Genomic DNA, 16,961 nt, shown 5'->3' on the forward strand with positions numbered 1-16,961 from the left:
GAAGAGGATGAGAGTTGCAAGGACAGCTTGCACTGGGGCCACTGGACACTGGGGCTGCCGTTGGGCTGGGGACACGGAAAGGTGGGTCCTTCGCAGCTGGCCAGATGGGCTGCGTTCTGACAGGGGATGGGGATGGGCATCAGAGGAGTCCCAGCACATCCCATGGATGTTCCCAGCCCTATCCCAGCCAGGGAACCACACTGTCCCCATGGGCAAGGGGGGATGCCGGTGGCCATCCTTACCGGTACGTGACAGCCTGCAGGGCCCGGCAGTAGCAGCTGGCCAGCCAGAGCGAGCGGTCCGTCAGCACGTTGGGGCAGTGCGAGATGCGGAGGATGAGCAGGTTGCTGCCCGTCGCCTTCAGCAGGGACTCCAGCCCGGCTTCCAGGCAGCCCCTGCCAGGGACGGAGCAGGGTCAGGCACGGGCGCCCGCGCTCACGCACCCCATGGCCACGCCGGGGCCACCCCAAGAGGGTGACATGTCCCACGGGGATTCGTGGCTCCAGGACACCCGAAACCCACAGCAGGAGCCGGTGTGCGATGAACGTCCGTCAGTGGAAATGGGACGTTGAGGCTCATGGAGCATCGTCATCCCTGAGGACCAGCGGCTCCGGCTGTGGGAGGAGGGTGCCCAGGACACGGGGACTCACCGTGTGCTCTTCATGTAGTCCTCCTTGCTCTCCTTCTTGCCCCGCTGGCGCGGCTTGAGGTTTTGGAGGGTGAGGGAGTGCATCTGGGTGCACCACTGAGACAGCATGGCCAGGAACTGGGGGGACAGGGGTGGCTGTCACCGAGGGGGACACCCTCGGCGTGCCCCATGCCACCCATCCTTGGCTGTCTTGGGCAGATCTGTGCACACATCCCACAGCACACACACATTTCGGCATGCACAAACACACGCACGCCATAAATATGTGAAAATGCACACAGGAGGTGATGTAAGAGTGCGTGCAACAAAATCACGGCTGTGACCACAAAAGCACGTGAAAACGCGTGCACACGTGAGCTCGCGCCCACAAGCATGCACGCGTGAACGTGCAATGCATCCAGCACACAGCTGTGTGCACTCACGTTTCCCGTGACCATCAACACATATGAGCTGCTTGTACAGCTTCACCTTTCTGGAAGAAAGGTCTCACCCCGGGCAGTGCCATCCCCATCGCCGGTACCTTGGAGGACACCCTGGCGTTCTCCAGCAGCACCCGCGTCCACACGGCTGGGTGCCGGGCCACGAACTTCCAGTCCTTGCACACCTCGGCTGCCCGCAGCAGGGTCTTGGTGTCCAGGTAGGTGAAGATGCAGAAAAGAGCCGCCCGCATCTTGAGGATCTCGGGGCTGATCACCTCGCTGGAGTGGCCCGGGCTGCCCCTCTCCAGCCGGCCCACCTTGCCCCCGGCCCCCTCGGTCCTGGCTGTGGGACACCCACCGTCAGTTGCCACTGGCGGCCAGGGAGGACGGCGGGGAAGGGATGCTCCTCGCAGAGCTGAGGGGTCATCCCCGACCCCCAACTTCCAGCCTCCCCGTCCTCCCACCCCACCAGAAGAGCCCGGCGCGGTCTCACCCGTTAGCCGGCAGCTGCCGGCGGGTCGGGATGCAGCGGATCCGGGTGCCTCCGGCTCCCAGCCCTCGGCCTCCGACTCGGTGGTGCGGGAGCCCACGTCGGAGACATCGCCCTCCTCGCCCTCCGTGCTGTTGCGGTAGGGCCGGCGGTGCCAGTTTTGGATGGCTTGCCGGCGCAGCCCCGAGCCCCGGGCGCCGTCCCGCGCCGGGTAGGGATGCCCGTCGGCGGTGTCATCGGTGGGGCACGGCTCCGCGCTGTCGCTGTCGTAGCAGCCCGAGCTCTGCGACACGGCTTTCGCCCGGCTTGAGGCCCTGGGGGACAGGGATGCCCAACCTCAGTGCTCGCCGGGGTGTGCATCCCCTTCCCGTCAGCCCCTCGCCCACCAAAAAAATGAGCATCCCATTAAAATCCCACAGGCAGCACGGATAGGGGACTCACCCGGTGCTGGAGGAGGAGCGCTGGTTGGACACGCCGTAAGGACCATGCACAGCCAGCCCTGGGTGCCGGTCTCTCTGCAGGGAGACGGGACAAGAGGAGCCAACGTGGCAAAACCCAAAATGTGGGTGGTGCAGCTGAGGGAGACGACCCCGATAACCCACCCAGTGCCAGCTGCGTTTTGGGGTGAGGCCATATCCAAATGGGATGCAGAAGAGCATCTCCAGCATCGCCCCAGTGCCTTGCCCACACTCGCCACGGAAACACAGACCCACGGAGAAGCAACTCCTCTTTGGGATCCTCCCACCCAGGATTATCCATTTCCCCATGGGAATGAGATGGGGGTCTCTACACCTCCCTGCTCAACCCTTTGTAGCCCTCAGAGAAGCCACATGGGTGGATGCCCGAAGCCGCTGGGGTGCCCGTGCCTGTGCCCGCGGAGGTACCGGTCGGCCGGTGGCCTTGGCCGCCGGCGTGCCGCAGCGTCCCAGGCTGCCGTTTGGGGTGGTGCCGCAGCTGCTGCTGATGATCTGGAGCTGCTTCTCAGCGCGGTCCGCCCGGTCCAGCAGCTCCTCGATGAAGTGCTGGAGGCGGACCTTGGCGTTGGCCTCGCGGGCGGCCGTCTCCTTCAGGAACTGGTCGATCTGCAGCACCTCCCTGCATGGAGGGACCAGTAGGTGACACCCCAATCCTTTCCCACCCGTCCCTGTTAAGCACCTCCATCCCTGTCCCATGCTCGTACGTATCCGGATCGGTCCACCATCAGCCTGATTTGGGTCTGTGCCAGCCCAGATGGCTCCTGGGCATGGTTCGGGGCAGAGCAGGGACCAAGGGATGCTCCCGGCATGCAGGGTGGATGTGGCCACCTTGTTTTGGGGGGGTGACGTCCCCAGCATCTTCACTGGGATGTACATCGCTCCCAGGACTGGAGTCAGGCCCCTGAGCGCGATGGACCGGAGGGAGGAGGATGATGATGGTGCGGCGGGTTGATGGAGGAGGTGGCAGTGGTACCCTGCCTCATTCGGGGCAGACTCAAAGGAAAGACCTTAAGGGCAGCCTGCAGATGTCATCCCCGAAATGCAGCCAGCGACTCAGCGACCCGAGGTGGCCCCGTCCCGCCCCGCACACGCGTGTGCCCAGGCACACACGCCCCCACCGACCTCATCTGCTTCCCAAAAACATGGGCGTGTACACGCGGGCACACGCAGCCGTCACACCCCCGCGAGCACACACGTCCCAAAAACACGCACGGCCGTTGCAGCCCTGCACATGCACACGGGTACACCCAGGCACGCACACGCACAGCCGTCGTGCGCACCCACAAGTGCAGCCCACGCCCGGGTGCACAAGCACCACGAAAACACAGATACAGAGGGGACAGCGTGCACCCCGACACACACGCACAGCCAGACACAACCGGCACACGTGCAGGCAGCGTGACGAGCACGCACGTGCACACGCCCTCCCAGACACACATACAGTGAGTGGCAGCTCCGATCACACCCGCGCAGTCGACGGTGCACACACACACGTGCACAACTGCTCTCACACCTTCACTCAGCATCCATGAACCCCTGCAGACGCACAAAAACAGCTCTGCACATCTGTCTTGTGCACACCCGACTGCGCACACCCGACCATGCACACCTGACCGTGCACAGCTGACCGCGCACACCCAACCACGCACACCTGACCGTGCACACCCGACAACGCACACCCGACCGCATGCACCCAACCATGCACACCCGACCACGCACACTCAACCATGCACACCTGACCACGCACACCCAACCATGCACAGCTGACCGCGCACACCCAACCACGCACACCTGACCGTGCACACCTGACCGCGCACACCCGAACATGCACACCCGACTGCGCACACCCGACCACGCACACCTGACCATGCACACCCGACCACGCACACCCGCCGCACACACCCAACCATGCACACCCGACCACGCACACTCAACCATGCACACCTGACCGCGCACACCCGACCACGCACACCCAACCATGCTCACCCCACCACGCACACCCAACCACGCACACCTAACCACACACCTGACCGTGCACACCCGACCGCGCACACCCAACCGTGCACACCCGACCACACACACCCGACCACGCACACCCGACCGTGCACACCCGACCACACACACCCGACCGTGCACACCCGACCGCGCACGCCCAGCGGCACCAATCTGCACAGGAGCGCGAAGGAAAAGGAGGTGGCAGCCCTTAGCAACATAATTCCTGTTGCCATTTAATTACCAATTAATTGCCCCCAAACCTGCCATTTGCAGGGTGAGCCTGGGCGCTCCCCGGTAATGATTTAGGAAGGCTCCTGGTGAGGGGCCCCCGGAGATTTGGAAGGCAAACGGGGCGCTGGCAGGGCGGGCGTAAGGTGACGCTGATGGTTATCACCCGCATCTCTCATTCCCATGGACAGGGTGGAAAAACACCGCAAACGGAGCCCAGGAGCAAAAAGCCTCCGTGGGGCCGATGGCCTTGCGGCGTTTTGGAGCTGGCAGGGCTGGGAAATGTCCCGGGCAATGTTTTGTTCTTGGGGAAGGGTGAACCCGGCTTTGCTGATGAAAATGATTTCCGATGATTTCCCCACATCCAGGAAAAAACTGTCTCTTTTCGTCAGCTCTTCCCGTGCTCCCTCTGCAACCTGGCAAGTGATTTTGTCACGCTGGCTGGAGAAGCTTGGGGACCGATGGGGACAGTCAAGGGGCAGGAGGGTTTCTCTAAGGAAAGGGAGGACCAGGACATAGTTTTGGGGTATAAACCTAGGTTCTTAGGTGGCAACAGTGTCCAGGCTCCGCCATGGACCGAACGAGACACATTTGACCCATCGGTCACCCTCCGTCTGCCCTCTCTCACATCTGTCCAGGCCCTGCTCCAGACTTGTCCACCCCGTTGGCCCTCACCCTGTCACCACGCACCCCCAAGATGCCCCTAGACAACGCCCCCGAGGCAGCTGATGGCAGCCCCCAAACCTCCCCATTGCCTGTCCCATACACGCGCATCCAAACCAAGAGCTGTTGCCCTTATCCAGCCCCAGCGTCATCCCACTCCTCACCCCAGGACCATCTCCACCACCAGCAAATCCTGTGAACCTTGTTTCTGAGCTGCAGTCATTATTTTGGGGTCAACTTCATTAATGAACATGCTAAGGATGGTGGGGATCAAGACAAGTCCTTGAGGAATCCCACCAGCTCTCCCAGCCCAGCACAACCATGACTGTCCCCCACTAACCTGCCCTTCACTGACTTTCTGGACTCCATGGTGGCCTCCAGCTTTGCTAAGAAACTCCTGAGGAACAAGGTCTAGTTTGCTTGAGCAACAATGGGCAAAATAACCCAACGCTTGACTGGAGGGAAACTCAGGAGCAGCACTGGGGTGGGAAGAGGGTGTTGAGTGGGGAATGTGGAATGAAAATGAGGATGACAGTGCCATGGTCCTAACAGCAGAGGGAGGTCATACTGCTCAGGCTATCCCACCCTAGACAGTTTTTCTCCTTTTGGGAGAAAAACCCTGTATTAGGCAGGGCCAAGGTGGCTCCTCTCATGTTTACAACCATGGGACAGGTCGATGGGATTGCTCAGGTTGTACAGGGCCAGATGATTCAGCTGTGGAGCCAGAGGGGATGACCCAGCCCTGGTTTTGGGTGGACACTCTTTGGTACTAGAGATGGGCTGCAGCCCATCACCATGTTCCTTTGCAGGACAGCAGGATGGCCATGTGCATCCCCAGCCTGGCCATGTCCTGGGGGCACTGGTGGCTCTGGGACAAGGTCTGACATGACGTGTCAGGTTGGTCACAGACATGGAGGGGCTCAGGTCTATGTGGACAGTGCCCATGTGGGAGAAGATGCCAAACCTGATGAGCGATGATGCTCATGAGCATTGCTGAGGGGATTGTGCCCTAGCACTTGGTCTGAGGGTTTGGTGATGGTGTTGGGCTCCTCAGGGCTCGCCACTGGGGACAGATTTCCCCCCACCCTGCAGCCACGAGAGGGGGCAAAGGACTCACTGTTGCTTTCGGGTGAGCTCCTGCTCCTTCTGCACCAGGTCCTGCTTGAGGGAGGCCAGCATCTCCACGCTGACGTCCACCTGACGGGACAGCTCGGACGCCCGGTCCTCCAGCTCCTGCTTCTCCCGGCTGAGCCGCAGGCTCTCCTGCTTGGCCTTCTCCAGCTCCGAGCTCTTGCGATCCAGCTCCACCTGGAGCCGGCCCACTTGCGAGGCGATCTTCTGCTCCACCTCCTCCGTCAGCTTCTCCAGCCGCTTGTCCACCTCCAGCTTCTCGAAGGCACGGATCTTCAGGCGGGCCAAGCCTTCCTCATAGGCAGCGTCCATAGTGGCCGGCGGCGTGGGGGCCGGCGCCACGGCTTTGCCCCGGCTGAAGATCTCCGTTAGAGGGATCTCGATCTCGTGGACATAGCGGGGAGAGGGGGAGGAGGATGGGGCCGGTTCCAGCTCCTCCGCGGGGACGAGGTCGCAGGAGAAGCGCTGGTCCTTGCCTTGGAAGGAGGTGCTCTCAAAGTAGTCCCGCCGAGCGGCTGGCGTCAGCAGGGCCCCGTCGGCGGCCAGGGGGAAGACGGCGGCATCGCAGATGCTGTTGGTCTTGGAGAGGACGTAGAGGGTCTCATAGGTGTGGTTGTACTCCAGGTGCGCCCGCAGCGAGGAGAGGCTGCGGAAGCGCTTGTGCTCCCCGCACCGCGGACACCGGTAGGGCAGGTCCAGCGAGGCCATCCCTCAGCTACACGCCCTGACGCAGGGGAACCGCACGGCCCCGCTCATGGCGCGGGATGGATGGAGCGATGGCACGTGGGATGGGTTGGGGAGCCCTGGGTGGTGGGGCCACGGCTGCGCTGGGGCATGGTGGGGTGAGAGCCCTGGGACGGAAGCAGGGGGTCCGGCAATTCTGGGGGGGATGTCAGCATCGGCCGGTGCCAGGCGCTGGAAGAGATAGAGGGGTTAGTCGTACAAGGACGGAGGGTCCTCAGAAGTCCCTCCTCGGTCCTTCTTCTTGCTCCACTCTCTGCCTCCATCCTCCCACTCATGCGCAACTCTTGGGAGGGTGCACCAGGCTCAAGAAGGCGCACAACCCTTGGGAATGTGGGCAACCCTTGGGAAGACCCACAACCCATGGGAAGATCCACAAGCCTTGGAAAGGTGCACAACCCTTGGGAAGACCCACAACCCTTGGGAAGATCCACAACCGTTGAGAAGGTCCCCCACCCCTTGGGAAGGTGCACAACCATTGGGAAGGTTCACAACCATTTGGGAGGAGTATAGGAAGGTGGACAACCCATGGGAAATGTCTCTCCATCCACCCTGAGCTTGCCGCAGAGGGGTGACCCATGTGCTTTCTTGCCCAACCACCATGCAATGAGCCCCTGCAGTGCCAGGGGTCTCCAGGCCCCGGGAGCATCCCTGTGTCTGACGCAGGGGCCGGGGTGCTGGGAGCCACCTCCTCCAAGCAAAGGGTGACCCAGTCCTGCTAAATCAGCCTGCGCAGCCTCGCAGCAGGATTAGTTACTTCTCCAGCCCCTCACCACAACCATCGGGTCTCATCGCTGGTCCCCTCCGGGGCTGTGGGACCCCCCATACTGTGCCGTCCCGGTGATACAGAGGACTCCGAGGCTTCCCACGCCTGGTGAGTGAGGGTCCTGCGGGGACCTGGTTTATCCCCCACTCACAAAACCCTCCAAGACGTCAAGGCGGGGGGGGAAAACCCCACCCTTGTGAAATGGGATAAGCCAGCAAAAATCCAGCCTAGGAGGTCACCGTGGTCTCCTCCAGCCTGGGCGGCACAAGCACACATCAGGGTGCATTGCTGCAATGCTTTCACCCCAAAGCACCGAGGGCACCCACGGGTGGGAGCACCCCTGGCTTGTCCCTCTGCAATATTCCACAAATGGCTCTTCCCACCACCCTAAAACCCCTCCGAGCCCCTCTGCACCCCACAACCTCCAGCCTTGGCGAGTGTTAAACCACCACCGAACCCTCCACCCGTGCTCTGGGCAGCATCGCCCGCGGCTCAGCACCCCCCTTGGAGGGCACAACCGGGCCACGAGGTTTGGAAAACCATTTTTTAGGGAAAAAACAGTAAAGGCAAGAAATCCATGCAAAAAAATAAAAATAAAATGTGCTGGGAGGATTTCTGGAACTGCCTGGCTGTGTTTTGGGGTCATTACAAAATGCACCCTCACACGTTAACCCCGCCTGGGCGACCACCGGCGCCAGCCCGGCCGAAAGCTGGCGAACACAAAGCACCGCCGGCAACTTCGGTTGCTGCCGATGGGATGAGAAAGCGCTTTTCCACCGTAGGGATGGGGCCACAGCATCGTGCCACCGATAGCTCAGGCCTGGATCCCTGCCCGCGTCTCCCGGGGTACCCGATCAGCCTCGGTCCGTATTTCCCAGCCATAAGCCAAGGCAGGATCCGGCCCAGGAGGGTCTGAATGCACCCATCGCCCGGTCCCCATCCTGGGCAGGTCCTACCCTGCCCACAAAACCTCTCCCCCCTAACAACGACCAGGATTTAAGGAAATTATTAGCGGAGTCATTACTACCACGGCCACGCTAATAAAGCCCACCGGCATCCGGAGCTGGGAAGCGCTCCCAGGCGCCGGGAGATTGCAGCAGCGGGTGAAACCCATCCCCGGGCTGCTTCGGCGCCGCTACCTGCGATTCATCATGGATCCTTTCTTCGCATTGTTTAACATTTTTCCTGCCCCCCCCCCAAAAAAAAAAAAAAAAATTACCAGCAGGCAGCTCCACTGCCTGGTTGAAGAGGGAAGGGGGGGATGGAGAAGAGGGGTGGCGGCGGCGGATGCTGCCGGTGCCGTGTCCCCGCTGGTCCCCATCCTTCCCCGGCTGAGGCTGCAATGGCAGCGGGGTGGGAAGGAGCGGGGTGGGGGCACCGCGGTGGGAGAGGGTGGCTGGGGATGAGGCGCAGGGGGCTTGTGGGAGGTGGGCATGAAAAGCCGGGGTGCATCTAGCCCCCCAGCACCTGGAGCAAGGAACAGCGGGTTCCTCCTCGCCTCCTGGCAGTGGCTTTGTCCCCGCTGCGTCCCCCTGCTCCCCGGGGGACCCCGGGCGAGGAGTAGCCTGGGGACAAGCCACCGCCTCCCAGCGCAGCATCCCGCTTCTCCCCATACCTGCTTCTCGCCGCCGACCTCCCGCGCTTGGCTTCTCCGGCGAGGGCAGCATCTCTCCCGCTTCCCCACCGGCTGCCACCGTCCCCACCGAGCGGAGCGAGCCGGGGGGCTACGGGGGTGGGGGACGGAGGACGCACACCCGCTCCGGTGCACAAAGGAGGCGGCTGCGGAGCGGTTCAGGGCTTTGTCGGGGAGGAGGGATGCCAGGCAGGAGGGATGCAGCCCGGGGAGGAGGCAAGAACCGCGGGAAGCAGCCGGCTCCCTGCGGCCAGCACCTCCATGCCAGCCAGGCCCTGGGGAAGGAGGGAGGGTGGTGGCTGCGGGAGAGGAGGAGGAGGAGGAAGAAGGGGACAGAGGCCGACGGCCCCGGTGGGGTGGTGAGTGGGTGAGGGCTGCAGGGTACCCTGGGGACGGCGGGTCCCCGGGGTGCTGCGGGGCTCAGGGGGGGCTATGCATGGTGAAGGCAGGAGCGAGGGAGGGAGGGATGGAGGGATGGAGGGAAGGAGGGAGGGCGAGCGCTAGCAGCCGCCTCCTCCTCCTTTGCAGCCTGAGCCCGGACTGTTTCTCTCTGCCGCTTTCCTCCTTCACAGCTCCCTCTGCCTGTCTCCCCACGAACACCGCGGGCCCTCCGCCGGGCCTTGCTGCCATGCGGCAGCCCGCCGGCCTCATCCTGCATCTCCCCTGCCCCCCAATCCTACCCTCGCCCCCACCACTGAAGCCCCTGCCCCTGGCAGGCTCCCGGCTGGGATCACCCCAGAGCATCCCCCCAGGGGGGCCAGCCGGTGCGTGGCCGAGCCTGGGCACCTGCATTGCTCCTTCCCCATCCTGGGCTGGACCCACAGTTACAAGGACCCTGCCTTGGTCCTGAGACAGTCCCTGAGCACCCCAGCTTGGGCCTGTTCTGGTCCCCGAGCACCCTGGCTTGGTCCGCAGCTGCTCCCCAAGCACCCGGGCTTTGTCCCTGGCTAGGTCCAGATCCAGTCCCTGAGCACCCCAGCTTGGTCCCTGATCGGGTCCCTGATCACCCTGGCTTAATCCCTGGCTTGGTCCTGATTGAGTCCGTGAGCACTCTGGTTTGGTCCCCAGCTTGGTCCTGATCCAGATCCTGAGCACCCTGGCTTGGTCCCCAGCTTGGTCCGCAGCTGGTCCCCAAGCACCTGGGCTTTGTCCCTGGCTTGCTCCTGATCCGGTCCCCGATCACCCTGGCTTAATCCCTGGCTTGGTCCTGATCCAGTCCCCGAGCACCTCAGCTTGGTCCTCAGCGCTGAAGGCATCCAGCACTGATGGCTTTTCTCATCTCTGATGTGGACACAGGAGAAGACAGCAGCGTTGGGACCAGGATGCTGCCAGTCTGGGGGTGTCCCCATCCCTGAGTAGCCCCAGGTTTTGGGGTGCAATCGCTCCTCCTTTCCTAAAAACACAAGCACGCATGCTCGGACCCTTCCCACCCCAGAAGCAGCTGCACCCAGCTGCCGTGCTGGGTGCCCTCCTCCCTCCTGCCCTCCCTCGGCAGCGCCGGCCAGGGGAGCAGAGGGTGAAGGCTCGAGCCCGGGTGCCTTCGCAGAGCTTTCAGACTCAACATCAATAATAGATGCACTTTCGGAGGGGTATTAATAAAGGCCTCATGCATCATGCATGGCCAGCGGCGCGGGGGAAAGCAAGGCTGTTTACTGCCCGGCGAGAGCTGACGTCCCACGGAGAGGTGCCCAAAAGACGCCTCTTCCTGAAGGAAACCTGGGTGCTATTATTAACAATATCTGGGGTGTCCCCCAAGAGAAAAGGTTTTTCCTGGTGTCTGGGGTCATCTGCATCCCACCGAGTGGTCCTCGCTCAGGATCAGGCTCTCGCACACGTGGGATGGTTTGGCTGCTGGGGCTAGCAGTGCTTGGGGCTAGTGGGTGCCCACCCGAGGGGCATGAGCATCCTTGGCTGCCACCAGAGGTGCGAGCTCTTAGGGACAGGTCCAAGGGGACATTTAGGATTTCCCCCTCAAGCAGATTTCCCTCTGCCCCCTTTCCCCATCCTATCCCTGCTAACAGTCCTCAGGGACCCCACGTCCCCTGCCCAGCTTCCCACCCCATCTCCCTGGTTCCTCCCACCCCATGGCAAGCTTGGTGCCAGGCAGTGGATTTTGCTGGGATCATGGTACAACTGGAGTTTAGCCGCAGGATGCTCCAGCCCACGTGCTGGCATGAGGGGACCTGGGGAAGGAGACCTCCCTCCTCTGTAACACAGTTGGGGGGTAGAACCCCCCTCTCCAGGGCTGGTAGAGGGGATAAAATCCACCGGAGAGAGCAGATCTGCAGCCATGCTCAGCACCCCTTCCCTGCCTCAGTTTCCCCCTCTGCAAGAAAATGCCAATAATCCCCAAAACGCCCGAGCACTGATGACGATCGTCGAGCCAGGGACGTGCCACCCCGTCCCCGCTGCCCAGCTCCCTCCCTCCCCACAGACACCTTCTCCTCCCGATTAATTAAAAGCAAAGACCGGCATGCCCCATCCGAGTGAGCATCTCCTGTTAGAAAGAGGAGATTTTGGGGATCTATGGGTTTGGCTGATTTTTAACTGCTGGAGGAGGGAGGCTCTGCTATCAGCAGCACCTTCCAGGCTGTAAAATCTCCTCCTGAGCCATCCGGCTGCTGGCTGGTCCCAGGAGGAGGGAAACGGCATCTCTCGGCCGTCTAAAAAGCCGAAAGGGAGGGAGCAAACAGCCCCCACCCCAGCTTCGCAGGAGGCCGCATCCTGCCTGCCTCTGCCTGATGGTGCCTGGACCTTCTCCAGCCCTGGGGATGGGCCAGGTTGAAGATGGGGTGTGGAGTCACCCCGTTTGTCACGGGTGAAGCCTGCCAGAGCACATGGGGCATCCATGAGGGACCAGGAGCCCAAGGTGGGGGCTCCAGGCTGGGCTTTGGGGTCCCCACAGCGGACCCCATGGCTCTGGATCCAAGTAGGACAGATCCCTCCAGGGCTCGGTCCCATCGGAATAAATCCAGGGCCACGTCCCCCCTTTTCAGAGGGGGACCCACCAGCAGGGAGTGGGGATCCCTTCCCCACTCTATCCGGGACAAGACCCTTCTCCCGGGATAAGCCACCCACCCTGGGGATTTGGGGGTGCTCAGGAGGAGGGTCGCCAGCCCACCCACTGCACTGATTGATTTTTCTCTCCCTGCTAATTATTTAAGCACCTTTTTCCCCATACGCGTCAGCTAGAGGTCAAAAACGTAACAGAGATACCACCGGCGTCGGCTGCTATATGGGATTGAGAGGCAGAGAGCAACCCCGGCAAGGTCTGAGATTAGTTCAAATCTTTAATTAGAAAAATAGACACAATTTTCTAATATTCCTGATAGAGAGAAAAAAAAAAAGAATCTTTTTCTTTTTTTTTTTTTTTTTTTTTAAACAAACAGGAAAATAATAATAATAACGACATCACCTTTCCAAAGGGACCGTTACGCACCGGTTGCCAGAGCCCGGCGGCATCTCTCTCCTTCGGGAGAAAGGACCGGTGCAGCCGCAGCCCCCGACCGTGCCGGCCGGTAAATAACTGGTCGGGAGCTCCGCGTAAAGTGCTGGCAGGGGAAAGCACGGTCAGGTCACTACAAACACAGGATGTCCGTGGGTTTGGGTATATTAAAAAAACCCATCTCAGCGGGGATTTCTTTCTGTACATGGTTTGTTTTTTTTTTTTTCCCCCTCCGTGGAATAGGAGCTATAAAAATGACTCAGTCCCTGCGGTTTGGAGATGGCTCCGGGTGGCCGGAGCTGCCACATCCCTTCTCTGCAGCCAGTGGTCCAGCGCCGCGGCATCGCCTCTGCCTCCCGCGTGCCCCTCTCCTCCCTGGCACGGCCCGATCTGCTGTCATCTTCTCCGGGGCCACCCCAGGAGGATATTCCCACCCCGGCTCTCCCGTGAGATGCTCGGGGAACCTCGGGAAACGCCGTCTCCCAGCGTTCAGGTTGGGGCTTCACAGTGTCCCGAAGGAGAGACCCACCGAGAAGAAACCCAAACCTTTGAGCTTCTCCTCCGTCCGGGCTTTCTGCTTCAGGTGGACCTTGCTGTGGCGCTTCTTCTCGTCGCTCCTGGCGAAGCGGCGGCCGCAGGTGTCGCAGGAGAAGGGCTTCTCGCCGGTGTGGGTGCGGATGTGGGTGGTGAGGTGGTCGCTACGGCTGAAGTTCCTCAGGCAGATGCGGCACTGGAAGGGTTTGTGGCCCGTATGGATGCGGAGGTGCCTGTTGAGCTCATCCGAGCGGGCGAAGCTCCGGATGCAGTTCTCCACCGGGCAGGCGAAAGCCTTCTCGTGGGGTTTCGGACAGAAGCATTTGGAAGAGCACTTGGTCCGGTGGGTCTTCTTCTTGGGCTCGGCCAAGGCAGGAGGGTTGGCGGGCAGCAGGGAAGGGATGGAGGAAGAGGTGGGGTGGCCCAAAAAGTCCGGGGGGGGGACAGAGGGCGAGGGGTGGGGATGGAGGAGCTCGGCAGAGCTCATCAGACCCGGCAGGACTTCAGGCTGGGCCAAGGAGGCATCGAACTCCGGCATTAATGGAGGAGGGAGGTTGTGGATCTTTGTGTCGGCAAAGTCCCCGCGGGCCGGGAAGTTTTCTGGCTCGCAGCCGAAGCCCAGATGGGTGCCGAAGCAGGCAGCATCCTCTGCCAGGCTGCCGAGCTCCGACTGGCAGCTGACGGACAAGACGCTCTCCATCTTGGAGCCCAGTGGGTGGAAGAGCCCCTGGCTGCTCTCCCCAGCCGGGAAGGCTTCAGGTGAATGGTAGCCGGTGGGCAAGTAGGCCTGATGCTGGGTGACGGGCTCCCACTGGGCGCAGGAGGCTTTAAACTTGTCCAGGGATGGGGAAGCAGAAGGCAGCTTGATGTCCTGCTTGTTGTCCAGGAGCTTGGGCTGGAAGAAGCACTGCGAGGTGTTTCCTAAGGTGGGTTGTGCCTGGAGGGGTTGAGCACCATCCGCTGTGGGGAAGCCACCGTAGCCCTGCTCCGGGAAGGGGGCTTGGGTGGATCCGTTCATTTCGGGTTGGCAGGTGGCGTAAAGGTCCAGCTGGCTCTGAGCCACCTCGGGACAGGGGTAAAGAGCATCCAGGTGCCTTTGGTGGCCCTCGGAGGAGGCGAAAGGGGAGATGCCCAGGATCCCTGACATCAGATTGAAGAGGGATTCCTGATCCTGGGGATGCTCCGGTACCGCCTTGATGAAGAAGCTGCCGGTGTAGCTGAGGGAAGGGGAGGGCTGGTTGCCCAGGAGGGAGTAATCCAGCGCCCCGCCGCTCATCGGGGCGCCCAGCAGCTCACCTGGGGACGCAGAGGGGACGGCGGTTAGAGGGATGGAGGGATGCGGGGATGGGGGGGGGCGGGATACGGGGGAACAGCGGGAGGCTGACGTTGCGTCACTGTGAGGTCCCCGTCCTAGCCGGGTCCCCGGGACCACACAGGGAGCCCTGGGCATCACCCCCCTTCCCCAGCAGGACACCAGGACCCCCACCCTGGGCTAGCGGGGGACTGTTGAACCCACAGCCAGGGGCTGGGAGCAGGCTGGGGGCAGAGGAGGGGGAGATGCCCGATTCCTGGCTGGAGCCATCACTCCCAGCGGGGTCCCTCATCCCTGCCCGGCTCCCCCCTTGCCCTTACCTCCCAGGAAATCGGCCTCTGCCAGAAGTTGCTGCTCAGGCTGCCCCAAGCCCTGCAGGTCTCCGGTTTTCATCTCGCAGCTCTCCTCATACTTAGAGTAAAGCGGGTCCGGGCAGGAGAAATCCATAACGTTGAGCATCTTCCCGGGAGGAACGGCCGGAGCGGCGGGGCCGGGCTGGGGCGAGCCGGGGGATGCTCAGGGCGAGCCGGGGGGGATAATGCGGGGCGAGCCGGGGGGGATGCTGCAGGTTGCCCGGACTGATCCGGGGGATGCTGGGGGTAGGTGCCAGGGACCGTCCGGGGGATGCTCCGGGGTGCTTGGGGCAATCCGAGTGATGCTCCGGGGTGCTCCGGGCAATGCGGGGGATGGTCGGGCTGGGTGCCGGGGGGTGCTGTGCCCCAGGGTGGGTGGGTAGGGGGGGCAGGTCCCGGGGGGAGGGGGGCAGGCAGGGGCAGGCAGCAGCGGCAGCCCGTGCGGACGCCCGGCTCTCCCTCCCCGCCGCCCCCTTTATAGCTGCAGCGGGGCTGCTCCGACCTTCCGCCGCAGCCATTTCTGGAGTCCCCAGTGAGGCTGCCGTGACGTAAATGCCCATATATGGACTCAGGATGTAGGCTAGGGAGTCCCAATAAGGAAATCTCTCCCGTGACGCGCTGCCCCCTCCCTCCCCTCCCCCTCCCTTCTCCTCCCCCTTTTCTCTCCTTCTCTGTTTTTTTTTTGTTTTTTTTTTTTTTCTTCCATCTCTCTCTTTTTAACTAATAATCGCGATATTTTTAACGAATCGCTGCAGGGCCCGCGGCTGCTGCTCTGTGTGTGTGTATACAGCATCTCCCCCGCCCCGTACCCCCCTGCAATCCTGCCCGCATCCCCCCATCACACCTTCTGCATCAACACACCCGTGCACACGCGTGTGCAAAGCACACACGCGTGTTCACACAGCCTTTGCTTTCCTCCAGCTTCAGCTTTGCCCCTGCAGTTCCCAGGGCTGGGGGGGGGGGATGCTGGGCACCCCTCCGGATCTGGCCCTTGCGCCGCAGCAATGCGCTGGGGCTTTGGCTCCCCTCCCAACGTGGGCTGCTGTTCTTCCAGATTTACATCTCCCCAGGCTCTTATTCGCCTTATGCTATTTTTTTCCCTGTGAATGCCTTTTGTTGCTCTTGTTCCTTCTAGAAGCGTGAAAGGTGCTGGGTTTGCTATTCCCCCCCCCTCCCTTCCCCTCCTTTCCGTGCCTGATTTTGCAATACTTTCTGCTGGCATTTCGTATTTGCTTTGATTTGGAGCCGTGAAGTGGATGCCGGCTCCTCCTGCGATCGAGCAAGCGGCCAAAAAAGAGAAGGCAAACGCTGCGGCCAGCTCCCTCGCCGCGTTTCAGTCATCCGAGTTCATGGCTCCCACCCAGGCCGGCGTGCGATAGGCACGGATTTGGGCTGGGAGAGGGCAGATCCGTAGTGCTAATCCCACCGGCTCGTCGAAGGGGGATGTTTTAAGAGCGGACTCAACACAAGCAGTGATTTGGAAGGATCCTGGCAGTGCTTCCACCCTCGCCACGGTGCCCTGAGCATCCTCCCGACCCCCCAGCCGCTGCGGTGGGGTGAAGCCTCCAGTGAAGCAAGGCTGGAGGCTGTTGCTTTCCCTGCTTAGTTGTTTGGAGATTTCCAAATTTCCAACATCGATTCGGAGCCAAAACTGGACGATGCTTTGGCGATGTTTTGGGGAGGGGATCGCCACCGGCATCCAGCACAGGCAGCTTGGATGGGGAGGGGAAGGTTTTCTCCGGGCAATCTGGCTGTTGGGTTCAGAGCCCACTATAAAACACACCTATAAAAATATTTACCTGCCGCTTCTGAGCATAAGGCGGCCGATGAGAAGGTCACCTCCACAACAGGGGCTGCAGGAGAAAGCTGTGGGCTGCAAAGGAGCTAGAAATGAGGAGGGGACCTCTCCCCAGCCCCCCTACCTGCATGTTTTCCCTGCCTCCCTGTGCTTACAGCCCTTGCTGGAAGGCCAGATCCGTTGGGGACGTGCAGCAATGCCCGCACCCACGTCCACGGGGCCAAGCGATGCTCGAGCCGGGGCGCAGCGGCTGAAGCGGGGCCCTGCTCCGGTGCTATTCCTGGCTCCAGCAATGACTCATTGCGTTACCTTGGGCAAATCACTCTGA

At 61.9% G+C, this 16,961-nt stretch overlaps 2 protein-coding genes across 2 annotated transcripts in view; both read right to left on the reverse strand.

Annotated features, from left to right (window-relative positions):
* The window catches only part of FBXO41 (F-box protein 41), an 18,585-nt gene extending 11,826 nt beyond the window's left edge, over positions 1-6,759 (reverse strand). Inside the window, exons 1-7 of the mRNA XM_075148354.1 lie at positions 6,038-6,759; positions 2,425-2,653; positions 2,000-2,073; positions 1,562-1,872; positions 1,170-1,411; positions 651-766; positions 243-395 (exon numbers count right to left, since the gene is read on the reverse strand). Of these exons, the coding sequence (XP_075004455.1) occupies positions 243-395; positions 651-766; positions 1,170-1,411; positions 1,562-1,872; positions 2,000-2,073; positions 2,425-2,653; positions 6,038-6,759 (1,847 nt within the window). The remainder of the gene's footprint in view (positions 1-242; positions 396-650; positions 767-1,169; positions 1,412-1,561; positions 1,873-1,999; positions 2,074-2,424; positions 2,654-6,037) is intronic.
* A 5,817-nt stretch (positions 6,760-12,576) lies between these two features.
* On the reverse strand, positions 12,577-15,286 carry EGR4 (early growth response 4). The gene is made up of 2 exons (XM_075150506.1): positions 14,803-15,286; positions 12,577-14,466 (listed from the first exon to the last, which is right to left on the reverse strand). Exons 1-2 carry the CDS (start codon positions 14,939-14,941, stop codon positions 13,139-13,141), a joined length of 1,467 nt encoding a protein of 488 aa, XP_075006607.1. The 5' UTR covers positions 14,942-15,286; the 3' UTR covers positions 12,577-13,138.
* Between the last annotated feature and the right edge of the window lie 1,675 nt (positions 15,287-16,961).

This window comes from Calonectris borealis, chromosome 4 (genome assembly GCF_964195595.1).
Source record: "Calonectris borealis chromosome 4, bCalBor7.hap1.2, whole genome shotgun sequence".
Taxonomy (NCBI): Eukaryota; Metazoa; Chordata; class Aves; order Procellariiformes; family Procellariidae; genus Calonectris; species Calonectris borealis.

Bases quoted from the DNA above. Each gene is read 5' to 3' on its own strand.
- EGR4 (XM_075150506.1), bottom strand. From the start codon at position 14,941: ATGCTCAACGTTATGGATTTCTCCTGCCCGGACCCGCTTTACTCTAAG. The intron at 14,467-14,802 runs GTAAGGGCAAGG...CTGCGTCCCCAG, and splicing joins AGAGGCCGATTTCCTGGGAG to GTGAGCTGCTGGGCGCCCCG.